This window comes from Aspergillus pseudoviridinutans (assembly GCF_018340605.1).
Source record: "Aspergillus pseudoviridinutans IFM 55266 DNA, scaffold_5, whole genome shotgun sequence".
NCBI lineage: Eukaryota > Fungi > Ascomycota > Eurotiomycetes > Eurotiales > Aspergillaceae > Aspergillus > Aspergillus pseudoviridinutans.
This window is the reverse complement of record NW_025091285.1, coordinates 2,314,534-2,338,453: the sequence shown is the minus strand read 5'-3', so window position 1 is coordinate 2,338,453 and position 23,920 is coordinate 2,314,534. Positions and strand designations below refer to the sequence as shown.

Below are 23,920 nucleotides of genomic sequence, written 5' to 3'. Positions count from 1 at the left end.
TATCGTGATGTTTCTGCGAGTTTCCTATCCGCCGTATTACTATAGTCCAAGAGAGCAMGAAGAGGAAAGAAAAAATGACTTAGACTTTGGCCTTCAGCTAGAAGATTGCTCTCAACGGGCAACATTTGTTTCAACCAACTTGAATTAAAAATGTTAGACTCTATAGATATACACTGCCACGCAACACGCAAATGAGTGGGCATCTTTGCTTGGATCGATAAGAAACCTCAACCCAGAATACATTCAGATTCCAAGAATGCTCATCCTCTTCTAAAATATATACATAGACCTTCACTTGCCAGACAGAATCCCCGAGCCAGTTCTTCCCCGGCTGGCGGGAAAGTTCCGAGCGCTCAGCAAGGCGCCCTTGACACCTCTAATGTCAGCCCGGAAGCTGGCCATCGCGTCTTCTTCGGCTTTGCTGATGCCCGCCGAGGGGCCGGATGTGGTCTCCAGACCAGGCGTGCTGTATACCCCATACCCTGTGACAGAACTATAGCTGGACCTGCTGTAGAGCAAGCCATCGAGGTAATGGTGTAGTTCGTTCAACCGGGTACGCACGGAGTCGTCCAGCGCACCTGATTCTGTCTCGGAGGCGGCGACTTCGCGGAGATGCGAGGTGATGTTCTCGAGTCGCTTGAGGTGCGTGTCCACTGCTGCGGTGGGGTCGGGGGCTACCTCGTCGGCGGAGTGCTGGTCTACAGTGCGTGGGAGGGTGCTTGTGTCCAGATCCTGGGAGGTCTGGGTTGCGACGTCCCGGTGGAAGAGCTCTGTTGGGTCGGAGGTGATGGAGTCCTCGTCGTCTTCGGAGTCGGCAGGCTCGGTTTGTTTTGCGTCTTTTGCGGAGAGTTGGGGTGGGATCCGAGAGACATTCTGCTCGAGTTTCTCGTTGAGTTTTTGGAGGTTGGTGTTGGCGGTTTGGGCGAGTTCGAGGCGGGCGCTGGTAAGGGTGGCGAGCATTGGCTTGACGAGGTATTCGCTTGCGCCGTAGAGGCTTGCTCCTAGGCCGGCGGCGCCGTAGAGGGTGTAGAGAATGCTGCGGAGGGTTACCAGTGGTGGGGGTTTGGATTGCTGAATGAGGAATTCGGGGTAAGTGATGATGGGTGGGACATCGCGTGGTGCGGAGTTCTTCGTTGCGGTTGGAGCAGCGGATGTGGTAGATGAAGATGCGGATGATGTTGGTGATGAAGAAGATGATTCTTTGGGACTTTGCGACTCCTCGTTGGTGGATGATGTGGTAGAATCCGGGGTAGACTTGTTCCCCTCGGCGGTGCTGCTGCTGTTTGAGTCCGCATCCCGCGAGATGGACAGGAGACTGTCTATTTCCTCGCTTCGGAGGCCCTTGGACTCTAGAAAAGCTACCTTGCGGTCAATGGGCGCATCGCGTAGGGAGTCATCCTGCAAGAACTTTCTGGCTTGCTCTATGAGCACTGAGCGGGGTGTCTCATCGGAGCTTGGCGATGATGTGGAGTTGGAGGTGTTGGCATTGGTGCTGGCAGCGGCAGGTTGCTGCCATTGAGGGATTGAAGGGAGTTTAGACTTGGTATCCGACATGTTGCGCTCCACAAGAGGGGAAAAATATCGACTTCAAGAAGCACGTTGAGTGACAGAGGAGATAAGGAGGAGAGACGGACATAGAACTTCATGTGAGCGATGGAGATGTCGGCCGTTTCCTTGGGGTCGATTTCCCCAGACCTCGGCTGTATGGTAATGTAATGTAATATACTCATCTTAAGTACTACAGATCACCTGATCATCTAAAGGTGATTATTCTTGGGCTCTTCATGTCGATATACTGGTACGAATGATATAAAGAGAATATCATCATCATGTGTTCTTGGCCTGAGAGCACTCGAAGAAGCCTCTGTATGTATTTTCAAAAGTAACTCCGAGTGGATGTTCTGGTTAAGAGAGTTATCTCACAGATGTACAACTGCCAAGCACACACACCGCTGAGCGGCAGAATGGGGAGGATGAGGAATAAATCAGACTGGCGAACAAGAATGGACATACAGAGCACTCCTGATATCATCCATTAAGAATGCTGCACTTGTAAAAGAGCATACATATCCATCTTTCATCAGTGACAAGTGTTCTTTGTCCGACATCAATATATATACCTGAGATATACAAGGGAATTGCCGTCAAGATCATCCTGGACCCTTCCCCGTCCATTCCTCTATCAACGAACCATCTATTAGTTCCTCCTGGTCGAGTGAGTATCCGTCCTCTCGTATTGCTCTTATTTTCTGTCACTCTTGCACAATAACCCTGTGACTTGTCATTGGTGTGTTTTTCGATTCTTGATTGTTTCCGTTTTTCGGGGAAGCCTTGCCACGGTCACTACAAGGATTATACGCCCCTGGTATGTGGGTGTGGCGGAGAGAAACGAACGCACAAGCGTTGAAATTCACCGCGTCTGCGATGGGTTCGTTGTCTTAGTCGCTTGTCGCTTTTGCACGGGCTTCCTCCATCCCATCCTGGATCGCAACGCCTAATTGGTCCCCATCCTTGATGCCGGCTTGCGACTTTTAACTGGCGTCAAATGTGTGATGGGCGTTGCTTGCCTGCGTCTACCCGGAATGCATGGCCTACCTACACACAACTATCTACAATGGCCCACGTATCCATCATCCTATGAATGGATGTTTGCTCGATGACCATCATCTTGAGCTCATCCGTCGACCTGTGGATATTAGCTCCCATTCACTCGCATCCCCGCTTCCCCTGCTAGAATCTTCATAGTTAGGCATCGTCAACTCATTGACGTTGCGAGCTTCTTCCCATCAACCCTTTTAAACTGTCTTCAGTTGTTGCTTAAATCGCATCGCATCGCTGGATTTATCACTACAACGATCTTCTCTTCATCATCCTCCTACCCCTCATTCCTGTTTCCCATAATATAATTTCAGAAAAGTCTCCTTTGTTTCCCTTGGCTATGTCTATACGTCGCTCTCTTCGCTCTCTTCGCTCTCGTCCAGCGCGAGATGATCCATCAAGCATTGATTCTGACATGAGTCCAAAGCCTACCAGATCGACACGTGCTGTCCCATCTGCCCCACTAGTAACAGTCACTCGGTCTGTTTCAGGCAGCGCAGAGAACCCCGTCAAATCGCTTTTTCTGACAGTAAGGATGCCTTCGAGCAAGCTCCGCGAAGCTACTGGGGGTAGCGCACGGGGTAGCACGTCAACCAGACGCTCCCACAATGTCTTCACTGAAAATCCCATCATCACGGGACCCCGGTCTAGCCGGCCCAAGAGGAAGCTCGTAGAGGTTAGCACAAGCGAGGGGGATGATTTAGAAGACCAAGAGGAGGATGAAGTTGACGAGGATGCACCTGGCGAGGATGACGTTGATGCGGATGGCGATTTGGAACTGGATGATGCGCCACCCCGACCACCAACTTCAAAAAGGCACGCCAAGGGTGCTGCCACGTCAACAGGCAAGGCTGTGAAGAGCGTGGAGGAGAAGGAGATGGAACTGGAGGAGGAAGACGACGAAGATGACGAGGAGTTATCCGAGCTAGATACGGATGCCGAAGGTGAGCCTGATGACCAGGACGAGAGTGGGCTTGGCAATGGAAATGGAGGAGACGAGGACCTGGATGAAGAGGATGAAGAAGACGAGGAGGACGAAGATAGTGAAGAGATCACACCCGGAGGCGACCTTAGCCGGTTAACCAAGCGGCAGAGAGGAACCCTCGGCAATGACTTTTTGCAGCTCCCCATGGGTGAGTTTCCCTTCTATAAGCGCTTTGAGTGAAGTGTCGCTGCTGACCAAGAAACAGAACCTCAAGTGAAAAAGCACCTAACGGCAGAGGAACGTGCTATGCGTCGTGCTGAAATGGCCCGAAGAAGAAAGAATCTTAGCGAGAAGCGGAACGAGGAAGAAAAGGTAAGTTGGGCCGGTGAAGCAGCCCCTTCTCGGTCTCGAAATTCCGCTATCTGCTCGCTGTACCACATCGCTAACGTATTAGCACAGATGGACACGATCAATAGGTTGCTACGCAAGCAGGCTCCAAAACGGCGTGGTCGGATTCCAGTTGCTGAAGCGGAAGCCAATGCCGCCGAGCAAGAGGCAGAAGAAGCAGAGAAACCACAGCCGACAATGGTCAGATGGGTGAGTGGCCGCAAGGGCAGTCGTATCGGTGTGCCTGAAGAATGGCTCGGAACTCCTGCGGGACGCGTCTTTGGGGAAGCTCCTAGCCGGCCATCAAAGCTTGTGGAGGAAGTTTGATTCTCGGTATGACTGTGCAGGGAAATTGGAGCTGGGCGTTTTAGGGCGGCATTGATCTTGTCTGACGATATTCTTCTTACTGAAGCTGGGAAGGGCCAATGATTCTTAAATTGCTGTCGTTCATGTATTTTACCTTCTGTCAAGTGTGTATCATACCCTACTCGGTTGGTCTTTCAGATACAAAAAGAGCGTAGAAATGCGCTAATATACATTTGCAAACGGGCTGAACGAGCTTTAAACAGCACAGTAGCAACTATTTATATATTACAATGGAACACCTGTCCATGTGCCGATGCACGAAGCATACCTTTCAGCTGGGAAGCATTAGCGACTGCCATCCGTGGCAATTGCTTTGAGCCATTGAGCTGTAAAGCAAATCCGTCGACACCAGTTGACGCCGATGCGACACTGCTGGCAGAACCCAGTTGAGGATGAGCTCTACTCCACCAAACAGGTAGCTCCCTGGTCCCGCGATGGCGCAGCGCTAGGTCCCTCGAGAGCGCGCTCTGAAGTCCTGTCTCCAGACAGAGATGTCTTGCACCACCTCGCTCCAACTTGCTTCAGCACTGTGGATCCGGTTCGAAGTCCCTGCTCCTGCAGGAACATTCTCTTCAAGTCCGCCTTCATCCGGTTTCTCGCTCAGCGCTACCTGGTCTGCTGGTCCGACGGCTTGGTCTCGGAGCTTGACGCGGGAGTCTGAGACTTCATTTGACTATTCCCCAATTGCTCTGCTTGTCCACTGGTCCTGCGTATGTCCATCAGCATACGGCTAACTCATGTCTAAATGCAATGCGCGGTGGCTCGTCGCAGAACGTGAAGAGCGAGACATACGATTGAGGCTTGCGCTTCTCGATTTGGAGTTCTTGTAGTGCGGGTTGGAAGGTATAGTAGCCTGAGGGGGAAATTTCAATGGTAAGTCTCCGGGTTCAGGAACTCGAAGGTTTGTGAGATCATACCGGTCAATATGCCCATGCCGATGGCTAATGCGGCGGGGATGAAGTTGCGACTCATGTTTTCGATGGTGATGGTGCAAGCTGCTGCAGGTGAATCGAAAGAGTTGATTATCGTAGTCAGGATAAGATAAACAAATTATGGCCGATCATTTATATCCGTAGAAACTCCGGCACAAGAAACGTGCAGAGCAGGCAGATCGATTTAGGCCTAACTGGCACTTAAACGGCCGGCGGTTCCAGGCTCCCAGGCGCCCGTCGACTGCGGAACTGCTCCATACCATTAATCCACTTACGATTTCCGCCTTTTGGGAACAACGCGTCTCCACGCATTTTCGACGCGTCTAATCAACGAACAACTTTGTTCGACCTGTAATCACCAATCCGACATATACGATTGGCCTTGACCTTTACGCACTTGAAATCTCGTGATCGGTTCCCATCTGCATCGGTCCAGGGAATTTTGGACGAGTTTCGCAGCCGCGGACGAAGCATGGACAAATAGGGAAATGGGCAAGCAGCGCCAAGGTCACAAATGGAATCATGGCGGGAACGAGGGTTTGTACCGGACTCGGACTCGGAGGTTGACTTTGACAGTCAGGAGTCAAAGGTGGTGAATGGGAGGGTCGACGGTGGTGATGGAGGGACGGAAGAGGTTACGCCCAATGCGAAACACACTGCGCCGGCGGCACACGATGAAGCAGACGAGGGACAACGGGATGGGCTTGGTGACGATGGTACCGACAAAGCTCAAAATGTGGTATTAGGCTCGAAGGATGCTGAAGAAAGCACGCCCGCCGTTGATAAGGCCGAGGAGGACTCTACGATGGTGGATGTAAGGAAGAAGACATCTCAAGATGGCTCTGGCTCTGTTCGAGGAAGTCAGAAAGATCCGGCAGGTCAGAGTATGCCTGGTACGAGAGAGGTGGCCGAGTCTTCGTCCAGTTCAAGTGGTGTGACCGCCACGAATCCCAGCACTCCATCAACGCCTCGCACCCAACCGCAGGCCGGGATATGGGACATTCCCAGTTCGCCGGACGAGCTACAGTTCGATTTGCAGCCATCCCGGAGACGGATCACTTACTTCTCAAAGAGGAAGGACTTCGGAACCCAGAATAGCACGCCAGCTATTGATGAAGTCGAGACGCAGCTAGTAAACGAGAATGACAATATCTCTCCTCTTTCTTCTCCTCTATCATCACTTCATTCGATACGTCTGGGTGAAGATGATGGCAGTTTGCGAGATAGCCAAAAGGGGCAGAAGGCGACAGAGGCCACAGAGGCCACAGAAACGCAAGCTCCCCAGAATCCAGAGGAGCCACTGCTGCCTTTTGAGATTCCGGAGCATATATTACAGGAGATGTCACAACCCATGCGCAGGTCATTGAGACAGCGGAATCCTATCCAATTACATCCTTACCTGCTCGAAGATGCGAAGTACCGGAGTCTCATGAAAGCCAGAGGCCTGAAACCTGTACGGGTACCTCACCATCAAGCCGTACATGGCACAGCCGACGAGAGTCAAAGCAAGGACTTCGAGCCTCCTTCAAGCAGTCCCGTTGAAGACTTTCAATTTCCGCCATCATCTCCAGCAATGGATCCTCCGCTGCCTGATAGACACGTTCACATGGATTCTCTACATCGGCGAGGTCGTTTAGAGCCACATTTCCAGGGCCATTTACCGGACAGATCAGATGCTCGTCCTTCAAAACGGCGCAGGGTATCCCGACCTGAAGATGCTGAACGACGCTCACTGGAACACGCGCCCCAGCCAAAAGTGGTCATCTGCCAATCTCCTGCACGTCCTGAAAATAACACTATCTTCAACATACCAAGTCCTCCACGCTCAGGCAGCATCTCCTCCACGCAAACCAGTCAGCACGCCGAGGGATTCCGGTTCCCACTTGGATTCACGCCACCGACCCTAACTACGCCGGTTACGGAGCCTCGAGTCAGTGGACGCAATGCTATAAATTCTGACATGACAGACTGGTTGGCTGGCGCTGATGACCAGGTTTCTGTGGACGGTGAATCAGCCACTAATCAGAGTCAACCAAACTCCGACGTGGACGAGGATGCACCTGAGGAAGATGATGAGCAAGCCGCAGTGAGGGCTCTACAACGGAAGATCAAAGGTGTGCTACCGGCATCTTGGCTGCGACTGGATCAAAAAATTCAAAAACAGGGAAATCTTCCATCCACGCAGCGACAGCGCGATAGACTGGCATCCCATCGAACAGAAACCGCCAAGGGCGTTGCCAGGAAGATCACGAAAAAGAATGATTCTAGGATGGATTTAACTGCTAGGGAGCCATTGGCATCGTTAAGTCATCTTGCGGATGATGACAGTGGCGAGAGTACTGGAGCAGAGGAGGACATGCCTGCAGTCGACGCCCACAAGAAGTTAGCTGAGTTATTTGAGCTCGACTTGCCGTTTGACGACAATATCGCCGGAGACGACATTCCTGAGTCTGATCACATAGACTACATGTTCCCGCCAATACCTCGGGGACCAACAGGCCCACGAAGTCGAAAGCCGGGCAAGAAACGTCAGAGGACGGAAACAAGTGGCTCGCACTCGCATAGTCACAATAAAAGACCACGATTGAAGCGACAGACAAGGATTACCGATCCAGAATATGGAGCCCGAAAGGAGAGGGATGCGCCGCTCCGTCTCCCTAGACTAGGCATTTTAGATGCTCCAGACGTTGCTCATCGACCTCGAGAAGAACTGCCTCAATTCCTGAGGGTCGCCGCGCGAAGAGCACGTTGCCGCAAAGATATGGGCAGGAGAAGCCCATCCCGCAAGTTCATCAAGCTGGGATCGCGACTGGACACGGAAGATGCTAACAAGGCATTGGGCGAGTGGCGGAGAGGAAAGCTTCGGCAGACACAGTTGCCTCGAGTACAGACCAAGCTTTACGCGCGACAGCCATTGTTGGATCGCGCTGTTAATCTGTCAGCCGTCGTTAACGATCACAATCCTCATTTAAAGGAGAGAGGCTTCTTGCCAAATCCTAAGAGGACCGCTCAAGTTGATCTGACCGACGATGCTCCTGACGAGACGCGTCCAGATGTCCCAGCTACCGCACCAACCACAGAAAGGGACATTTCGTCGCGTCCGAAGCCTGCCTCTGGGCAGCAAAGTAGGAAATGGGTCATTCGTCGAAACTTTGCCGTTTCATCTCTGAAGAGAAACGGCCCACGTCCAGCGGAACCCGAAATAACAGATGCTAGCAGGAACTCTGCATCACCGTCGCTCTTCCAGAAAACACTTGCACAGCTGAATCGAGACTACCGGCACAAACACCCGACACACCGGAGCTTACCCCTTGATCGTTACCTTGCAAACAGTCTCACACACTCTATCCCAACCAGGGTTCAATCAGATCTTCCTGCCGAGATCCCGAACGTGGCCACTGATGCGTCGCTTACACCTCCAGGCCATACTAGGCGACGTCAGTTGAAGAAACGCCCGCCTCGGCGAGTGGACCTTGATGCGCTCGATAGTCAGCGAGTTGACACTCGAGATTCTGTGACTACCATGCCGGCAGATGGTGTTGTTCTGGAAAACTCGCGTTCTACAATCAGCACTGGCAACGGACTAAAGTCTTTTCGGCGCACCTACACCGTTGACTTCGATATCACACCTCTTTGCCCTGGCACATTCTTCCATGAATCTACGTTTATAGGGAGTGGCCAGTTCTCGCGCTCTCTCAAGGTTGAATCGCGCAATATGGATGTGAAAACCGGTCTCTCTCGCATCACACTGAGAGACCAGTGTTTCCGGTGGGGTCCTTGGAACGACACGGTCTCTTCTGAACTCGGCCAAGTCTTTGACGTTATGATCGAAGAGATAGAGAAGGCCGCCTCTGAAACTGCAACAAGCATTGATCGAGGAACGACTTCCCACGACGCTTGTGCATTGTACAGGTCGTTGGTCCAGTATGTCACAGAACACCTGGCGTTTGAGGATCCGATCGATAGAATGGGATTTGTCACACGAACCCAGAGTCTCATTGCAAAGCTGAACGAGCAACTTACGGCGATGGTGTTGAGTGATGAGCGTCAGAGGGATTATCTCACGCAGATTGCGTCCTACAATCTTGTGTTTGCGAGCCAATCGTTTCAGGTAGCTCGACATGCTCTTGTTGATGGGAAGATTGCCTATGAGATATCAGATTTGGTCAAGTTTGCTGCCAGACGTGTTCTAAGCTTCATTGCAAGTCGGACGGCGCAGATACAGATGCGCACATTTCTTCAGGACAACAAATCTCCCACAAAGCGTGAAGCGGGCATCCAGGCGGACCAATCTGTCATCGAGGCCTATGTGATTGTGCGACATGTGTTGCTGTCCATGGATGAACTCAAACAGTGCTTCGGTGAGTTGATTGCTGAAGCCTACTTGTCAGCTGGAGGGGATTCGAGTAACTCAAGAGATATTGATGGTTTCGAGAATGGATGGCAAAGCTTGTTCACCACGTTGCCGCTCAACGAATTTGATTCCTGTGGCCTGGTCAGAACTGGAGCACGCTTCCGGGAAGCCCATGACAACTGGTTGATGGTGAAACGATTGCTCTCACCTGTTCTCGATAACTACGACACCAACGCTGAAACGCAACCAATCTCATGCAACAATTACTGCAGAGCTCTTTTCCGAAGATGCTACCATCTGGTCATTGGTTGGGGCTGGCGAGATTGCAGGTCTATAATGCAACTCCTGTATGACTTCTTTGCGAAAAGGCATCTCTATGATCTGAAGCTCGAGGAGAGCTACAAGTCTCCTTCTTTTCTCGATGAACTCGACCACAACCCTTCCTTCGACGTCCAACCAGGCGACCCATCTTATCATATCTTTTTGAAGCTTCTGGCAACCGGGCTGCGATTTTTGCCATTGTCCTGTGACAAGAAACAGATCCGAAATTTCGCTTGGCGACTGCTACCGAATCACGATGGAAGATATCCCAAGGAAAAGCCCATTTCTCAATCGGACTTGGATGCCGTGAGGAACCATCATGATCTTCTGTGTACTCTTTACTTTGCTGTTCCTGATGGGTGTCGTCCCCGACTGGAGATCATCAAGACCCTTGTTGACCCTGCCATCTCCCATCGTGAAACGTGCAACATCAGCATTCGGGCATGGAGCAGACTCGTGAGGTTCAAGCTGTCAACCGACGAGGATGTATCTGGACTTGAGCCATTTGCCGACTGGCATTGTTATTTCCTCAACGAGTTCTTGAAACAGCACTCCCTCGCCCGGAAGGAAATCGAAGCTCAGAACGCTATTGAAAAGAGCTTCTCTCATGATGAGGTTGAGAAGACAATTTCTCAGAACCAAAGGCAAATCGAGTCGTTACTCACCATGGCTCTTGGTGGCCTACAGAACGCTGTTCGTGCGGCTCCGACGATGGAGCATGCCCGAGTCGTCGTTTCCAAAGCACCAGTTCGAGCAATTCTGGGTCTTTTCAATGCCAAGGTGGCTCGTGTGAATGCTGTAGTTTCTGAAGCGTTGCAGGTAATCATTGCTTACCTTCAGAAATGCAACGCGAACCCTGTCCCGGCGGCGAAGGCTCCCACAGTTCCAGTTGACGAAGACAGCCAGGAGTATGGGGACTGGACTGACATTGAAGCAATATATGGGGGCGAAAACCCTCCACCAAGCAAAGATATTGAGCACGTGGAATCGGTTTTCCTTCCAGCAGTATCCCGTCTTGTGTCGAACTGCTTTGGCGAGGATCACTGCCCTGAAGATGCGATACTCCTGAATGTTGTCGATTGCTGGACTTCCATTGCCTCGGTTCTTGTGAAGCACGGGCTGAAACATTGGGATAATTATCTCGGTCATTACGATGGAGAGTCGTGGTCGTCGCTTCGTTCGACTGTGCAGACCAGAAAGTTTACACCCCTTTTCCTTGCAAGCTGTATTGAGAGAGACCCACAATGCCTGTCTGAGTGTAGGCTTCTGATACTGAGCATGTGGCTGTCGAGCTTGGTTGAACGGGTATCGATGCTCAAATTCCAGCATCGTCTCACGGAGGCGCTGTTAAACCTCGACACCACGGACCCGTTATTGCACAACTTACCCTTCTCGAAAGATCGGCAGAATGATCGGTATTCGATATCGTTGGAGGATCTCAGTCAACGAAGGCTGTCACTTCTTTCAAGTCTACTTTCCAATATGCGAGCGCACGTCCAGGATCTGGAAGATACAGAAAATCGGGAGCTGTCAAGTACGAGGCGGGACTACAGAGAACTGATTCAGCGGATGATGGCATCCATGAAGGCAAACTACCAGGAGCTGGGCAATGGAGGAGCCGGCGCACAAGGAGCTTATGTTGACTTTGTTCATCGGATCGTTGGATTCCTGCAACAGTATAGCAGGGATATCTGCCCTATTGATCCATTCTTCACTGATCCTACCTCTTTCCCACTCCCGTCGGCGGATCCAACCTACATTGTCGCCAGACTCAAAAGCTACGAACCGAAGCTCTGCTCTGAGAAAGTAGTGAAGACATTGATAGTGTTTGTCCAGGGTGTATCGGAGAGAGCAGCCATCGATGGGCAGCAAGTATATCTGGTTGACCAGCTACATACGTCCATGGCAGACATCTACGAGACTGGAGACTCTTATAAGCCTACTTTGCGTGCGATCCTCCTACAATGCGTCTTTTCCGCGTATATCGAGTGCGCGTTCACCAATCCTGCCGCTTGGCTCCTCAGTCGACCGATTATACAGACGGTGTCACTCGTCTTCAAAGACTTGCTCTTCTTCATGGATATCACGGATGCAATGTGCCGGTCCTCAGTCTTAGCTATTCTTGGTGCTGTCTTCCGATCATCCTACCAAGCCTTTCGGTATATCACAGCAACCCCGCGTATGCTTGCCGATTCTACCGTCATGGCCACACTTACTAGTCTTGTTGAAATGATTACCTCTGCGATCCCAGTTGTGGATTACATAGATCGAGCGACAGACGTGGGAGGATGTGCCGTCGCGCAAATTGGTGCTCTTCGTGGACTTGTTCTTTCTGTCACCTCTTCTCTTCGTGACCAGCCGCTGGCTAGCAAGGTATCGGGCCTCGTACAATCATCCATCGCCTTCGATAACGACGACACTACGAACCCTGCTATCCCGTCGTTCTTCTGGGATCTTCGCACTGCTGCAACGCATGAACTGCAAGCCTATCTCAACGAGAGCTGGTCCCAACATCAGGGGAAGTACTACTTCACCCGGCGTGGCGGTCACCAGCCACAGGAAGTCCAGCTTGAGCCTTCAGTTGCGGCCGAGATTGAGCGCACACCAGTGGCAGGGTTTGACCGGGCTGTCCAGACCTTTTTGGATACTGTGAGGGCCGTTGATTTATTTGATGAGGCAGATTAGCCAGCTCTGCTCGTCAGCTATGTAGTATATACTCGTGTCGGAAGGCGTTGAACTGGTATCTTTTTACTCCCTATATAGATTAGATGACAACTTCATCAAATGAATGAAATAATGACTTTCAAACTCTTAAGCCGATCCTCAACAAAGGAACCAGTATCCAGCCTATTGTGACAGACTACTCTGCCTGGCCTGAACAACAGCCTCGAAGAACTCGGACACATCCAACGCTCCATCAAAATGATACTGCCCTCCAACAATAATATGAGGCACCCCCTTCACCCCAGCCTCTCTCGCCCCTTTCCCTTGCTCCTCAATCTCCTTGACCCCCTCATCACCCGCCAACCACTCCCGCACCTCATCCTCCCCAAGCCCAACCCGCCCCCCCGCCTCAACAACAACCTCCACATCACTAACATCCGCCTCCCGCTCAAACTGATAGTGAAACAACATCTCCGCAAGCCGGTCCTGCACCTCGCTCCCTTTCCTCTCTCGGACGATATGCAGCAGCCGATGCGCAAGCCGCGAACTACCCATGTAACCCCCAAACTTGAACTGTATGCCGCTTGCGGCGCCAACGCGGATGAGACGGGTCTGCGCAGCGGAGACTTGCTCGGGCGTCATCCGGCGGAGCATGCGGTCTATCACAGTCACTTAGAGTCTATATCTTTTCGATGATGCTGGTGTGGTGGGGTGGGGTGAGGTGTAACATACCCTGTATAAGGATACTTTCGGCGGGAGGAACCTCGTCGATGAAGTACGGTTGCCAGGTGATGGTGAAGGTGTCCTTCGAGCCGCCTGGGTAGGTCTTCTTGTAGAACGAGATTGCTTTTTGGAGGTTGCGGGAGGCGATGTAGCACTTTGGAGTTCAGCGGTTATATATATCTGGGTTGAGGTGAGAGGTATGTATGTGTGCGTGTACTTACCCATGGGCAGATCACGTCTGAGATGATCTCGATTGAGATGGTGGCCATATTGACGGTGTGTAAGAGGAATAGAGCGATTGATTGTGAGGAAGTAATTGTTTCGTGCTTGTGTTGGGGATTTATGGTATGGCGGGCTAGACAGGGGTTCTTGTTATTATGCTGCCTGCGGGCTTACGACTTCGTGGAAATAGACGTTGCCTAGTTGATCGCAGTGGATCGTACTTTAGCTGTGCTGCTTATGGTAGGTATTGAGTCTAAATACCAAGGTGATTTGGTATAGGGGTTCCGTGTGCTACGGATTATACCCGCCATATATAGACCGTCAAATCGTCCATTTCTGATTGTCGCAAACTCATGACAGTAGGGAAGAAGAAGACGTAACATAGACAGAGAAACAAATAAGCCACTCCAGATGATGCATCCTGTTCGCCAAAGACCGTCCGTAGCACCAGTCCAATGCAACCCGCACATGAAATCCGAAGTCAAGTTCATCACAGCAGACGCAGCAGAATCGCAAACTGAAACTCATTTGCTCGGATGCCCAGCACCCGGGGGATCAGACGCTGCGGGCTGCCCGTCATGCGCCTCGGGGTGACTGCCATGACTCGAGCCGCGGCGATGGAACGGGTTCGAGTGGAAGCCGGAGAAATGGAATACCTTCTTCACGGCGCCGACGACGCTCGATCGCCGTTTGGACTCGTGAGATCCCTGTGCGTCGCCTGCGGCGCCGCCGTTCCTATGCACGGTGGAGTCATCCGGGAGGACGATGGAGGTCGGTTTTGGGGGCCACTGGCCGTCCGCTTTCCAGCCTTGCACCATGGCCTTGACGACATCGGCGAGGTTGATGGGCACGGTGGGCGTCAGCGCCTGCACCACCACCTTGGAGTAGATGGACGGGTACATGGTAGGTGTGATTGAAGCGCGCACGGGGTTGCTTAGGGGGATGAAGGACGGGGCGACAGGTACGAGGGGGTCGCGGACTTTGCCGGCGGGAGGGGCAGGAAGAGGTGGAGGAGACACAGACTCATCATTCGAGGATTCCTGGCCTGGCACGGCCAGGCCCGTCTCCGTCGATTCCTTGGCTGCTTCATCGAGATTTCGATCTGCCTGCCCTTGTTGCGGCTCCCCTTCCTTCTCAGCGATCGCAAGCGAGCTCCCTGTCTGCGCAGCAAGATCAGCGGTGCCCTCCCGCTCAGCGCCCGTAGCCGGTGTCTCCCCCAGAGTATGCACGGCAGGGTTTCGCTCCTCCGTCGCCAAAACATCCTCCTTCGCTCGCGCCCCGGTCCACGCATCCCGCCTCTCAACCCACGTGCGCAATCCGATATTCCACCGCATCTCGTCCTCCTCCAGCTGTCTGCGCCGCTTGCGCCGACGCTCCCGCGCAGTCACTACCCTTGACGAATCGGACGAGTCGCCGTCTCGCTCTCCAGGGCTATCTGGCTCATCCTGCGGCTCTAGTTCGGACCCGGAGCTGTCGTATTCGCGGAGTCGCCATTCGAGCCATTGCTGCTCTGGGGCTGCGGGCGTGGCTGATGCCGGCGCGCCAGAAGCGGCCGAGGAGGGCTCAAAGGCCCAGTCGTTTCGGACGACTTCGAAGACGTGCCGTTTTGCTTCTCGGATGGCTGCGTCGCGTGCCTCTGCCGCCATGGTGGGAGGCTTTGTGTGTGGGGAGGGGTAGGTGAGGGGGACGCCGCTGCGGAGGGCCGTGTGGGCTGATCGACAAGGTATATAGAAACGGTCCGAGCAGGCCCCTTGCTGTGACCCACGTGGAACCCGAGAGCACAAAATTAGAGACAAGGGATTCCTGGAGTGGGAGAGGTGTGTTGGTGTGGCGGAGTTGCAGCGACTGAAGCTGGGCGGGAGAGGGAGAATTCGTCGATGTCATGGCGACAAAACAAACTCTGTGCGTGATGGCGCCGGCAGATCAGCCGCCAATACCGTATATATCACAGTCAGTTTCATAATGTATTTAAGAGAAAGAGCAGGCAGAATTTGATGAATATATACTCTTTTTTAGGCCGAATACTAGTACAAGTCCTATCTATCTATACCATGTCGCTAATAGTACACAAGCCGTCACCTAAACCCCGAGCCCATACCATGATGCATTTATCCTAATCCAGACGAGTTCACCCAATAATTCAGACCCAAAACGAACATGTTCAAGTCCGGACACGCGCAGCATCCGTTTCAGCCTGCTCCGCACCAAGAGGCGTGAATCCCCATCCGGCGCTCTTCTTGCGACGGCCTTTACGGTCACCGTACTGCTCGTCGAACTTCCTGATCGCCGATAGCGAGGACATGTCTTCGCTAATCGACGCGCTGATCTCTTCCATTCCCCGCTCAAAGTGCGCCCGAGTCAATATGCGACGCGCTGGATATTGGTACGGCTCAGGGCCCGGATGTTTGGCCGCCAGGTCGTTCTCTTCTCGAACGCAGGCCAGAGCGGCCGCAACGCAGAGATTCTTCAGATCGGAGCCGGAATAAAGAGGAGTTCGATGAGCCAATTCAGCTAGATCGACCGACTGATCGAGGGTCTCCTCCTTGAGGTGGATCTTCAAAATGGCCAATCGATCTTGCTCCGTTGGAAGGTCCACAAGAAGTCGCCTTGGGAGACGTCGAAGGACGGCGTCGTCGAGGTCGAATGGCCGGTTGGTTGCAACCATGATAAACGCAGACATGTCGTTCATGCCATCCCACTCTCGAAGGAACTGATTGATGAGCTCCCGATGCGAGGTGCGACTACTGGCCCCCGTCCGGGAACAGAAAATGGCATCTGCCTCGTCAATAAAAACCACACACGGGCTTAGTTTCTTCGCCAGAGTAAAAATAGCCTTGACGTTCTTCTCGCCCTCGCCGACATACATATCATACACCTCGGAACCGCTGACCTCCAAAACAGTCGCACCACTCTCCCGAGCAACGGCCTTTGCAAGCAGGGTTTTACCGGTACCGGGCGGGCCATAGAGCAACAATCCTGGAATTTTGTCCGTAGCCAACACTCCGTATGTGAAAGCTTCTGGCCGGATGAGGGACAGCGAAGTCAGCGTCTTTAGAGCGTCGATAGTCTCTGGTGGGACATGGACATCGGCAAATGTTGTCCGGATATTGTTGGCATCAACGACGCCATTCAGCAACTTCTTCTCGTGGGAGTTGCAGGTTTTACGCAGAGAGTTCAATAGACGCTCCCTGTCGGTACCTGCCTCATGCGTAGATTTCGTCGTCCTCTCTCGTAGCCAGTCGTTCTTGGTTTGGTCTGTCTTGTGCATCATCTCAATACCACGCTGGATGTGTTCAAAACCAAAAGGCTCGTTGGCTTCAACGCTTCCAAGGGCAAGTGTTGTCGCCCAGTGGATCTGACTGTAGGGCCAGTAGCGCTCATCTATACCAGACTCTTTCACTAGAGATGGAGGGAGTGGCCAAGAACGATTTTCAAAAATGGCGTCTTTGAGTGCAGAAGAGCTCTCATCCAGTCGGGTACGAAGCATATCCTGCATGTGGCGAATGTTGATGTCCAGCGTACGCCTCTTGCGGTCTTCTGCAAACGTCTTTTCCACCTCTTTTGACTCCATTCCCGGTGTAATGACCAGCATTTGTGAGAAATGGTCGTCAAAAGCATTTTGCATGAGTCGCGCCGAGTCTGAATCGGGGCTTACTTCCTCCGCCGAGGTGCCAATGAACAGAACTCGAGTACCGGCCTTTCTCCGATCCATAATAGCTTTTTGTAATAGAGTGATAAACTTAGCACCTTCACGTGTCGCCTGGATTTCCCCATAGTCCTGCACCTGTACGATGACGTCGCGAACGGCGGCAGGCTGACCCTCCGACGGCGATTCTGTCTCAGAGACTGGCTTGGATCGCTTGCTGGGTGAGCTGATTAGCTCTTGAACAAGTCGAAGTCGCCTATCTTCGACTCGATCACTGGGGCTTTGTACCGCAGCTGCACCATCCAGGGGTCCATTGAATGAGGTCATTAATGATTTCAGCCCAAGAATACTCGGCAATGGAATATCACCGTTATTACTGGCGCTCGAGATCGTGATAAATTTCGCTCCCTTCAGGCCGGGCCGGAAATTCCTCGGCGGCACCGGAGTGTCGATAAAGTCGGTGTCTTCCGCTTCACTCTCATTGAGGTTGTCTCCCAAATCCTGCCACGATTCAGCAATAGACGGCCGGTAGACCTCGTAGCCTAGCGACCTGATAGGGGACGTCGCACCGCTGTCCGCCATATCTTGCTCACTGCACAGCTGAGCAATATCCTGAGCATTCAGCGTCACGACATCCGCGCTTAGCTCCTGGGCTAATCGCTTTACCACGGCATCCAAAAACAAGATGCCATCCGCCCCCGGGTATTGTAGGACGAGATGAGATTTCTGAGCTGAAGGTTCTTTCGCGTATTTGGCGGGTGGAAGCCGTAAGCCTGCTTTAGCAGACGCGCATAGTTCTTCCCAAAGCGCTTCACTTAGAATATACCGATGCTCTGTGTTGCTTTGTGCCTCAGATGGTAACGGATCGCCTCCATCACCACCCTGGGACTGGACATGCGCTTTCGCTTCCTTTTCCTCTGTTTCTAACGGACGTATCTCAACCTGTTGTCGGGACTGTGCAACGGCCTGTCCTTCAACACCATGCAAAACAGTATTTCGTTCTCGGAACCATTGCGGGACAGTTGCTACCGGAGCTATGAGATCTTTGCCTTGTCTCCGGTTCCTTAATGCCCTCCGTACACCTGACCCATAGGGACCGGGATCTTTCTTCACCACTCGTTCTGTTGGTGTCACCGGAGTTGTTGAGGGAGCATCTTCGGAGGGGGTATGTTCCGAGTTTAGTGCAGGAATATCTTGAGCGACGCTTTCCGGACGTGAGTTCCGAGAGTCGCTGGGATCAGACGGTGCGCTCGATAGCCATTTTGGCGTAAGATGAAAGCGACGTGCAGACGAGGCGAGAGTTGGGGGGTAGCGGCGATGGGCGACGAAACGACAGGGTCGGGCGAGGGACGAAAGTAGCCTGCCCTGTACCATTGACGAATACATCCGGGGCATATGCTGCCACCGGAACTAGAGTATGAAGGTTATGCTGAGTTGCGAATGGCAAACGTCATGCATCAGCCAAGTCGTGAACGAAGAACGTTGAGACAGTAACTCCGATGCTGATCCTTTTTTTGCCGACGGAGAATGGAATCACGTGATATTACATCTGTGACCTTGTTTGTATGGCTGCCAAAAGATGAACAAGTTGAGGAACCCTTTGGGACTTGAATTTTCAGACATTTTGCCGTTGTGTAGATAATGCGCATATCAGCTCAATTGGCCTACCAGTTCAGGATCATCTCTACAACCCGGGCTGAGCATTTTCAGAGCTCCAGGATGATCTACACAGTAAAAATCAAGTGTAATAATGGGCTGACGTATGATCGACACTACATGGTTTTCATGCGTGATGACAGTATATCGGCGAGAAGCGGAGGATGTACAACATCTACTAAGAAACAACAATGAAATTTAAATCAAGATTGGCATTGACAACTATGAACTGATCTATGTAGCGGCTGTTTTATGTAACCGGCAAGATAATTGAACGCAGGACGATGCAACAGCATGGTTCGATTCAATTCTTCGACATTCGACGACTGGCACTACACTGATCCGAAGTTAGAAAATATTTCGGACTGTGTGGCATGCAAACACAAAGCAATTGAGATAGTTCTCAGACAAAATATACTGGCAAGTAGCAGACCAACCGGGAAAGGAAGGTCCGAATGTCTCGTCAAGGGCGACTCGGAGAGTAAAGAAGTAAAAAGGGTTTTGTCATCTTCGAAGATGTATTTCAAGAATCAACAAGAAATGGAAATAGTAGACTAACCTTGTCAAACGTCCCATGAGCGTATCTTCAGAGGTGACCTGATATGTTAGCAGTGGTATGATCGATCATGCGTCAGGATGTAGAACCAATGCGTTGTGATTCAGCATCCTTCTGCACACCATACAATGACCCAAGCGTTTCCACATGAATCATCCAATCTTCATATTCAAATATTGGAAAGTTGACAGACTTATTGTCAACAGTGTTGAGAAAGTTGGAACGGAAAGAAATCTTTGTGTGGAAGAGAAGAAGGCAGAATAAAAAGAAAAGAAACAGCGGGAACACGCAACAACCTTTTTCCGACACTCACGTGATACTTACCACATCAGGACTAGCGGCCTGCCTGATTCGCGCTGGCCGACGGTCGCCGTCCAGCAAAAACGGAAAGCCTCAAAGGGACGGGGTGTCGCTCTCTCTCGCTCGCCTTAGGATTGTCTTCTGAACTTTACCCTCTGGTCGGCGCTCCCCCCCCTAACCTTATCCACCTTGACTGGTGGCAGCTTTCTCCTTGAAAGTGTACGTGGTTTGTATTTTTCGTGTTTTTCAATTTATCAGATCAGTCAGTTCCAGCAGCGTTTGTTTTCTGGATCAAGAAACGAGCGATCAGCGAAACTGGCGATCGCGACGGGGTGCCCGTCTGCCTTCTCTCGCTCTCACTCTCTCGTTGGCCCCCTAGCCCCTCCACATCTCCGTCCGGCCTCCTAAACCCATCCATCGTTAATTCCTCATTCCTTATTTCCCACTCTGGCCTGGCCCTCGTTCTCGACAACTAATCAATTTCGGGGTTCGATAATATAGGAGTCGAGTGGCCTGGTGGCTAGAGATTACTGGGGCCCTTTTTGATCAATCCATGCGCCAACGACGATTGTCTAATTCTCAACGATAACGACGCAGGTTCGGTCGCCCGACTGCTGCGTCTTGGCCTCCGCCCCGACGCTAAAAGCGGCCTGTCGTTCCTCCACGTCGAGCGCGCTCTTTTTGACTTTGACAGACGTCCGCCTTAAATCCAACTTGTCGATATTCTTACTTTATTATTTTATCCACCCATCCTGTCTTATCCTCAGTGCCATCCACTCTCCCTTTGACCGATTTTAGGAGTCCCGTTCTCGGCGACTTCGCTGCATAGCGATGATGATGGCGCAGCCATTTCCTGCCCATCAAGGCATGCCGCAACATCCTGGACTGCCGCCAGGTCATCCAATGGCCCAGGGACAACATCCCAACGCTCATCCTGGTGCCGGGATGGTGCAAGGGGTGCACCCGGGCGTGTCGGCGCCAGGAGGGCCTCAAGTCACTCAAGGAGGACCGATGATGGGAATGCCTCCAGGCGCTGGAACAACAGGCCCTGGTGGTCCTGTCCAGGCTCATGCACTTTCTCATTTGGGGCCTGCGCAGGCGCATCTGTTCCAACAACCACAGTTTGCTCAAACGTGTACGTCCTCTGTTCCTTTGCTGGACACTGTCAATTTGGAGGTGGTGAACGTTTCTTACTGACTTGTTTTCAAATAGTTGCCAATAACCCTCAATTGCTGCAACAACACCAGCACCAACAACAGATCCTTCGACAGCGCATGATGTTCCAGCAGCAGCAAGCAGCTCAACAGCAGCAGCATGCAGGTCTCCCAGTGTCATTACCCAATGGCACACAGGGTTTAAACGCTGCGCAATTAGCGGCCATGCAGGCGAATTCGGGAATGCGACCGGTCAACCTACAAATGCACCTTCAACAAATGCCTCATGGCCCTCAAAACATTCAGCAACAGCAGCAACAGCTCTTCGCCATGCAGCAGGCCCAACAAGCGCAACAGGCACACCAGGTGCAGCAAGCCCAACAAGCGCAGCAAGCTCAACAAGCCGCAGCGGCCGCCGCAGCGGCCGCAGCACAACCGGGTCAGCATACACCGCAGCAACGTCATGCGGCACATCCTCAGAGTATGCATGATGCTCAAAGTGTAACACCTCAGCCGCAACCTCCACCACATCAAGGAAGCAGTACGCCTCAGTCGAACCCTCCCCAACCTCCCTCCAGTCAACCTCAGCAGCAGCCAGGTGCTGCCCCCCAACCGCATCAGACACCAAACCCGGCCCCGCAACAGTTGCCGCAGGCTCAGCAACCCGGCCAGCAACCCCAACTGCAGCAGCAACCACCGCAGCAGCAGCCCCAACAGCAACAATCACAGCAGGGTCAACCGCAAGGTCAGCAGCAACAAATGACGCCCCAGGAGGCTCAAATGAAGGCCCAGCAGACCCAGAACCAGGCCGCTATGATGATGCAGCAAAGGATGGGCATGAAAGGCACTTCGATTCTGGCCTTGCTCACTTTTGCCGAGCATCTGAGTAACTTTTCCGTACGTCGAAATTTGTCGCAACATGCGAGTGCTGGTTAGAGATTGTGCTAACTTGATGACAGAGCCGCGGCGAAGCTCAGGATTTGCTATATTGGCAAGCATTTGTCGATAAATTCTATTCTCCGGTTGGCGTTCTTCGGCAAGGGGTGTACAACCCCCAAGCTGGTTCGAAGCAATTTGAGATCTCGACGCCGGCCCTAGCGCGGTATTACCTGACTCAATTTACAAGTGGAATCCGCCAGATCCAGATGCTCGTCGAAGGTGCGCGCGAAAGAGATTCACCCAATGGTGGCCGCATTGTGGAGAGTCGCAGGACATCGTTTATCTACTGGTTCGCCAATGATTCTCAGGTTCGGTTACCCTTCGCCTTGTTGTGAGTTACCTTGCTAACTTTCACGAAAGCTATTCACCAATGGGACACTTATAGCGCACTTTGATCACAATAACAAGATTGAGATGCTTGACATTGTCGTGATGAATCATACCGAGTATCTTCCACGGAGTCAGCTTCAGGCGCTGGAGTTGTCAGAGCTGAAACAGAGCCCGAAAGTCTCCAAGAATATGGGCAAACGGGCACAGCAGAAGCAGGCCCAGCAAGCCGCGCCGTCTCTGCCCGAGTCTATGGTGACGGCAAATGGTGTGCCAACGGCGGTCATGAGTTTCTTAGAAGTGGCGGAGACCATCTCGCATATGCAGATGCTGTTTCAATTCTCGCAGCAAAACCCGCAATTTTCGCCTCCTGAAGCACTACGGAATCTGGTGAACACTCTACAAAGCCAGAATCCCAATCCAGGGTTCATGCCGAGCCCCATGAACCCGGCAATGCAGCAAGGCCAGAATCTACGAGGACCCCAGATGAACGGACCGAATCAGTTCGCATCCCCCGCAATGGCTCATCTCGGGTTGCCCGCTCAAGGCTCTCCTCACCTCTCGGCCCATCCGAGTCCCGCCCAGAGCCATCTCGCTGGCCCTCCTGGCATGGTACAACAAGGGCAGATGCCGCCTAACGTTGGCCAAACCAGTGCTAGTGCCAGCCCGCAAGTGACCAACAAGCGTCGACGGGCCAGTACCGTCAAGGTGGAGAACGACGATACCGGTGGTCCGGAAGTCAATGGAACTGCTACCCAAGGTGCGACCAAAGTCAAAGCCAGTCCTCGGGTTGGCGGGAAAAGACAGAAGGGTACTGCGTAATATTAGAGATGGTTTCTGTTTCCGCCTGGATTCATTCATCTCCTTTCTTGTCCTTTTATTGATTCATTACCGTTCCATTTCAGTCTCAAGAAGCGGGGAACTGGCGTACCATAGGATACCTGTTTGAGGCTTTACTTGCTCATCTCTTTTTTTTTTTTTTTACGAATCTGGGTGCGTTTCATCATCTTGTCGCTTGAATATATCGGATGGTGCGTCTTTTATTATTATATGTTCGATTCCTCTTTTCCGCTCCTGCATCGCATGCGATTCCGCTGGCGACTATTCGGTACCGGTTGTCTCCATCACACCAGCGAGATGGATGGGAACATGTCCGTCTCTTGTCCCGAGTCGCGAGTGGGATCCCCACGGCAATTTTTCACGTTGAATATGAGGTCTCCTGATACAAACTGATATCAGCCTAATGTACTTTATCTACTTGGTCGTCTTCCGTCTGGCTTTTGATTTGGACTTGTTAAATCTGGTCTTGGATCGCACGTTCTATGAGCTTTTGCTTTCCTCGACGGTTCTGAGGAATGATATCTTTTGGGTCTTTGAGCTCGATTCCCTAGCGTTGATGATAATTGACATTGAACGCGAAGTCCGCTTGCTTCTGATATCCGTGCTATACAGTCCATCTTTTGATCTGGCGTCAGGTGCTTGCTTGCTCCATCGAAGACTAAGATTCCGCTTCTCTGCTTATCATTTGCTTGCTATAGCTGTGTGACTAAAACGGAGATGAGAACGAATAGCCGTCTTCCTGCTTCTGACCTTGGCTTGCACTTTCACTCAGTAGATATACTTCGCGTTTGACCCGAACGTGGCTGGTAGCTTATCTCTCTAGTGACCGACGGACTAGATTTGGCGGGATCAACGCCTCCTTTACTTCTTATCAGATATGCGCCACATTCCTTAAACCTGTGCAAAGACAGACGGCGGTTGTTGCTATCGATCGCGAAGACTAGTAGAATAATTGGAATATAAATTMGACATAATCTTTGTCATTGGAAATCAAGCCTTATCAAGGGTTT

The 23,920-nt window shown here is 52.1% G+C and overlaps 8 protein-coding genes across 8 annotated transcripts; 3 read left to right on the top strand and 5 right to left on the bottom strand.

Annotated features, from left to right (window-relative positions):
- Positions 1–291: 291 nt before the first annotated feature.
- On the bottom strand, positions 292–1,554 carry Asppvi_007877 (peroxisomal membrane protein PEX14; the record flags this gene model as incomplete). The annotated part of the gene is made up of 1 exon (XM_043303760.1): positions 292–1,554. The coding sequence occupies one exon, from the start codon at positions 1,552–1,554 to the stop codon at positions 292–294; it is 1,263 nt and encodes a 420-aa protein (XP_043159695.1).
- A 1,579-nt stretch (positions 1,555–3,133) lies between these two features.
- On the top strand, positions 3,134–4,237 carry Asppvi_007876 (PAPA-1-like domain-containing protein; the record flags this gene model as incomplete). The annotated part of the gene is made up of 3 exons (XM_043303759.1): positions 3,134–3,731; positions 3,789–3,895; positions 3,983–4,237. The coding sequence occupies 3 exons, from the start codon at positions 3,134–3,136 to the stop codon at positions 4,235–4,237; spliced, it is 960 nt and encodes a 319-aa protein (XP_043159694.1).
- A 484-nt stretch (positions 4,238–4,721) lies between these two features.
- Positions 4,722–5,248, bottom strand: Asppvi_007875 (uncharacterized protein; the record flags this gene model as incomplete). Its single annotated transcript, XM_043303758.1, has 3 exons — positions 4,722–4,949; positions 5,005–5,129; positions 5,194–5,248. The coding sequence occupies 3 exons, from the start codon at positions 5,246–5,248 to the stop codon at positions 4,722–4,724; spliced, it is 408 nt and encodes a 135-aa protein (XP_043159693.1).
- A 474-nt stretch (positions 5,249–5,722) lies between these two features.
- Asppvi_007874 (uncharacterized protein) lies at positions 5,723–12,568 on the top strand (the record flags this gene model as incomplete). The annotated part of the gene is made up of 1 exon (XM_043303757.1): positions 5,723–12,568. One exon carries the CDS (start codon positions 5,723–5,725, stop codon positions 12,566–12,568), a length of 6,846 nt encoding a protein of 2,281 aa, XP_043159692.1.
- Positions 12,569–12,730: 162 nt separating this feature from the next.
- Asppvi_007873 (DsbA family oxidoreductase) lies at positions 12,731–13,539 on the bottom strand (the record flags this gene model as incomplete). Its single annotated transcript, XM_043303756.1, has 3 exons — positions 12,731–13,206; positions 13,280–13,424; positions 13,492–13,539. The coding sequence occupies 3 exons, from the start codon at positions 13,537–13,539 to the stop codon at positions 12,731–12,733; spliced, it is 669 nt and encodes a 222-aa protein (XP_043159691.1).
- Positions 13,540–14,016: 477 nt separating this feature from the next.
- Positions 14,017–15,138, bottom strand: Asppvi_007872 (DUF4050 domain-containing protein; the record flags this gene model as incomplete). Its single annotated transcript, XM_043303755.1, has 1 exon — positions 14,017–15,138. One exon carries the CDS (start codon positions 15,136–15,138, stop codon positions 14,017–14,019), a length of 1,122 nt encoding a protein of 373 aa, XP_043159690.1.
- Positions 15,139–15,653: 515 nt separating this feature from the next.
- Asppvi_007871 (ATP-binding protein) lies at positions 15,654–18,512 on the bottom strand (the record flags this gene model as incomplete). The annotated part of the gene is made up of 1 exon (XM_043303754.1): positions 15,654–18,512. One exon carries the CDS (start codon positions 18,510–18,512, stop codon positions 15,654–15,656), a length of 2,859 nt encoding a protein of 952 aa, XP_043159689.1.
- Positions 18,513–20,481: 1,969 nt separating this feature from the next.
- Positions 20,482–22,892, top strand: Asppvi_007870 (LIM domain-binding protein; the record flags this gene model as incomplete). The annotated part of the gene is made up of 4 exons (XM_043303753.1): positions 20,482–20,785; positions 20,863–21,701; positions 21,764–22,051; positions 22,104–22,892. The coding sequence occupies 4 exons, from the start codon at positions 20,482–20,484 to the stop codon at positions 22,890–22,892; spliced, it is 2,220 nt and encodes a 739-aa protein (XP_043159688.1).
- Between the last annotated feature and the right edge of the window lie 1,028 nt (positions 22,893–23,920).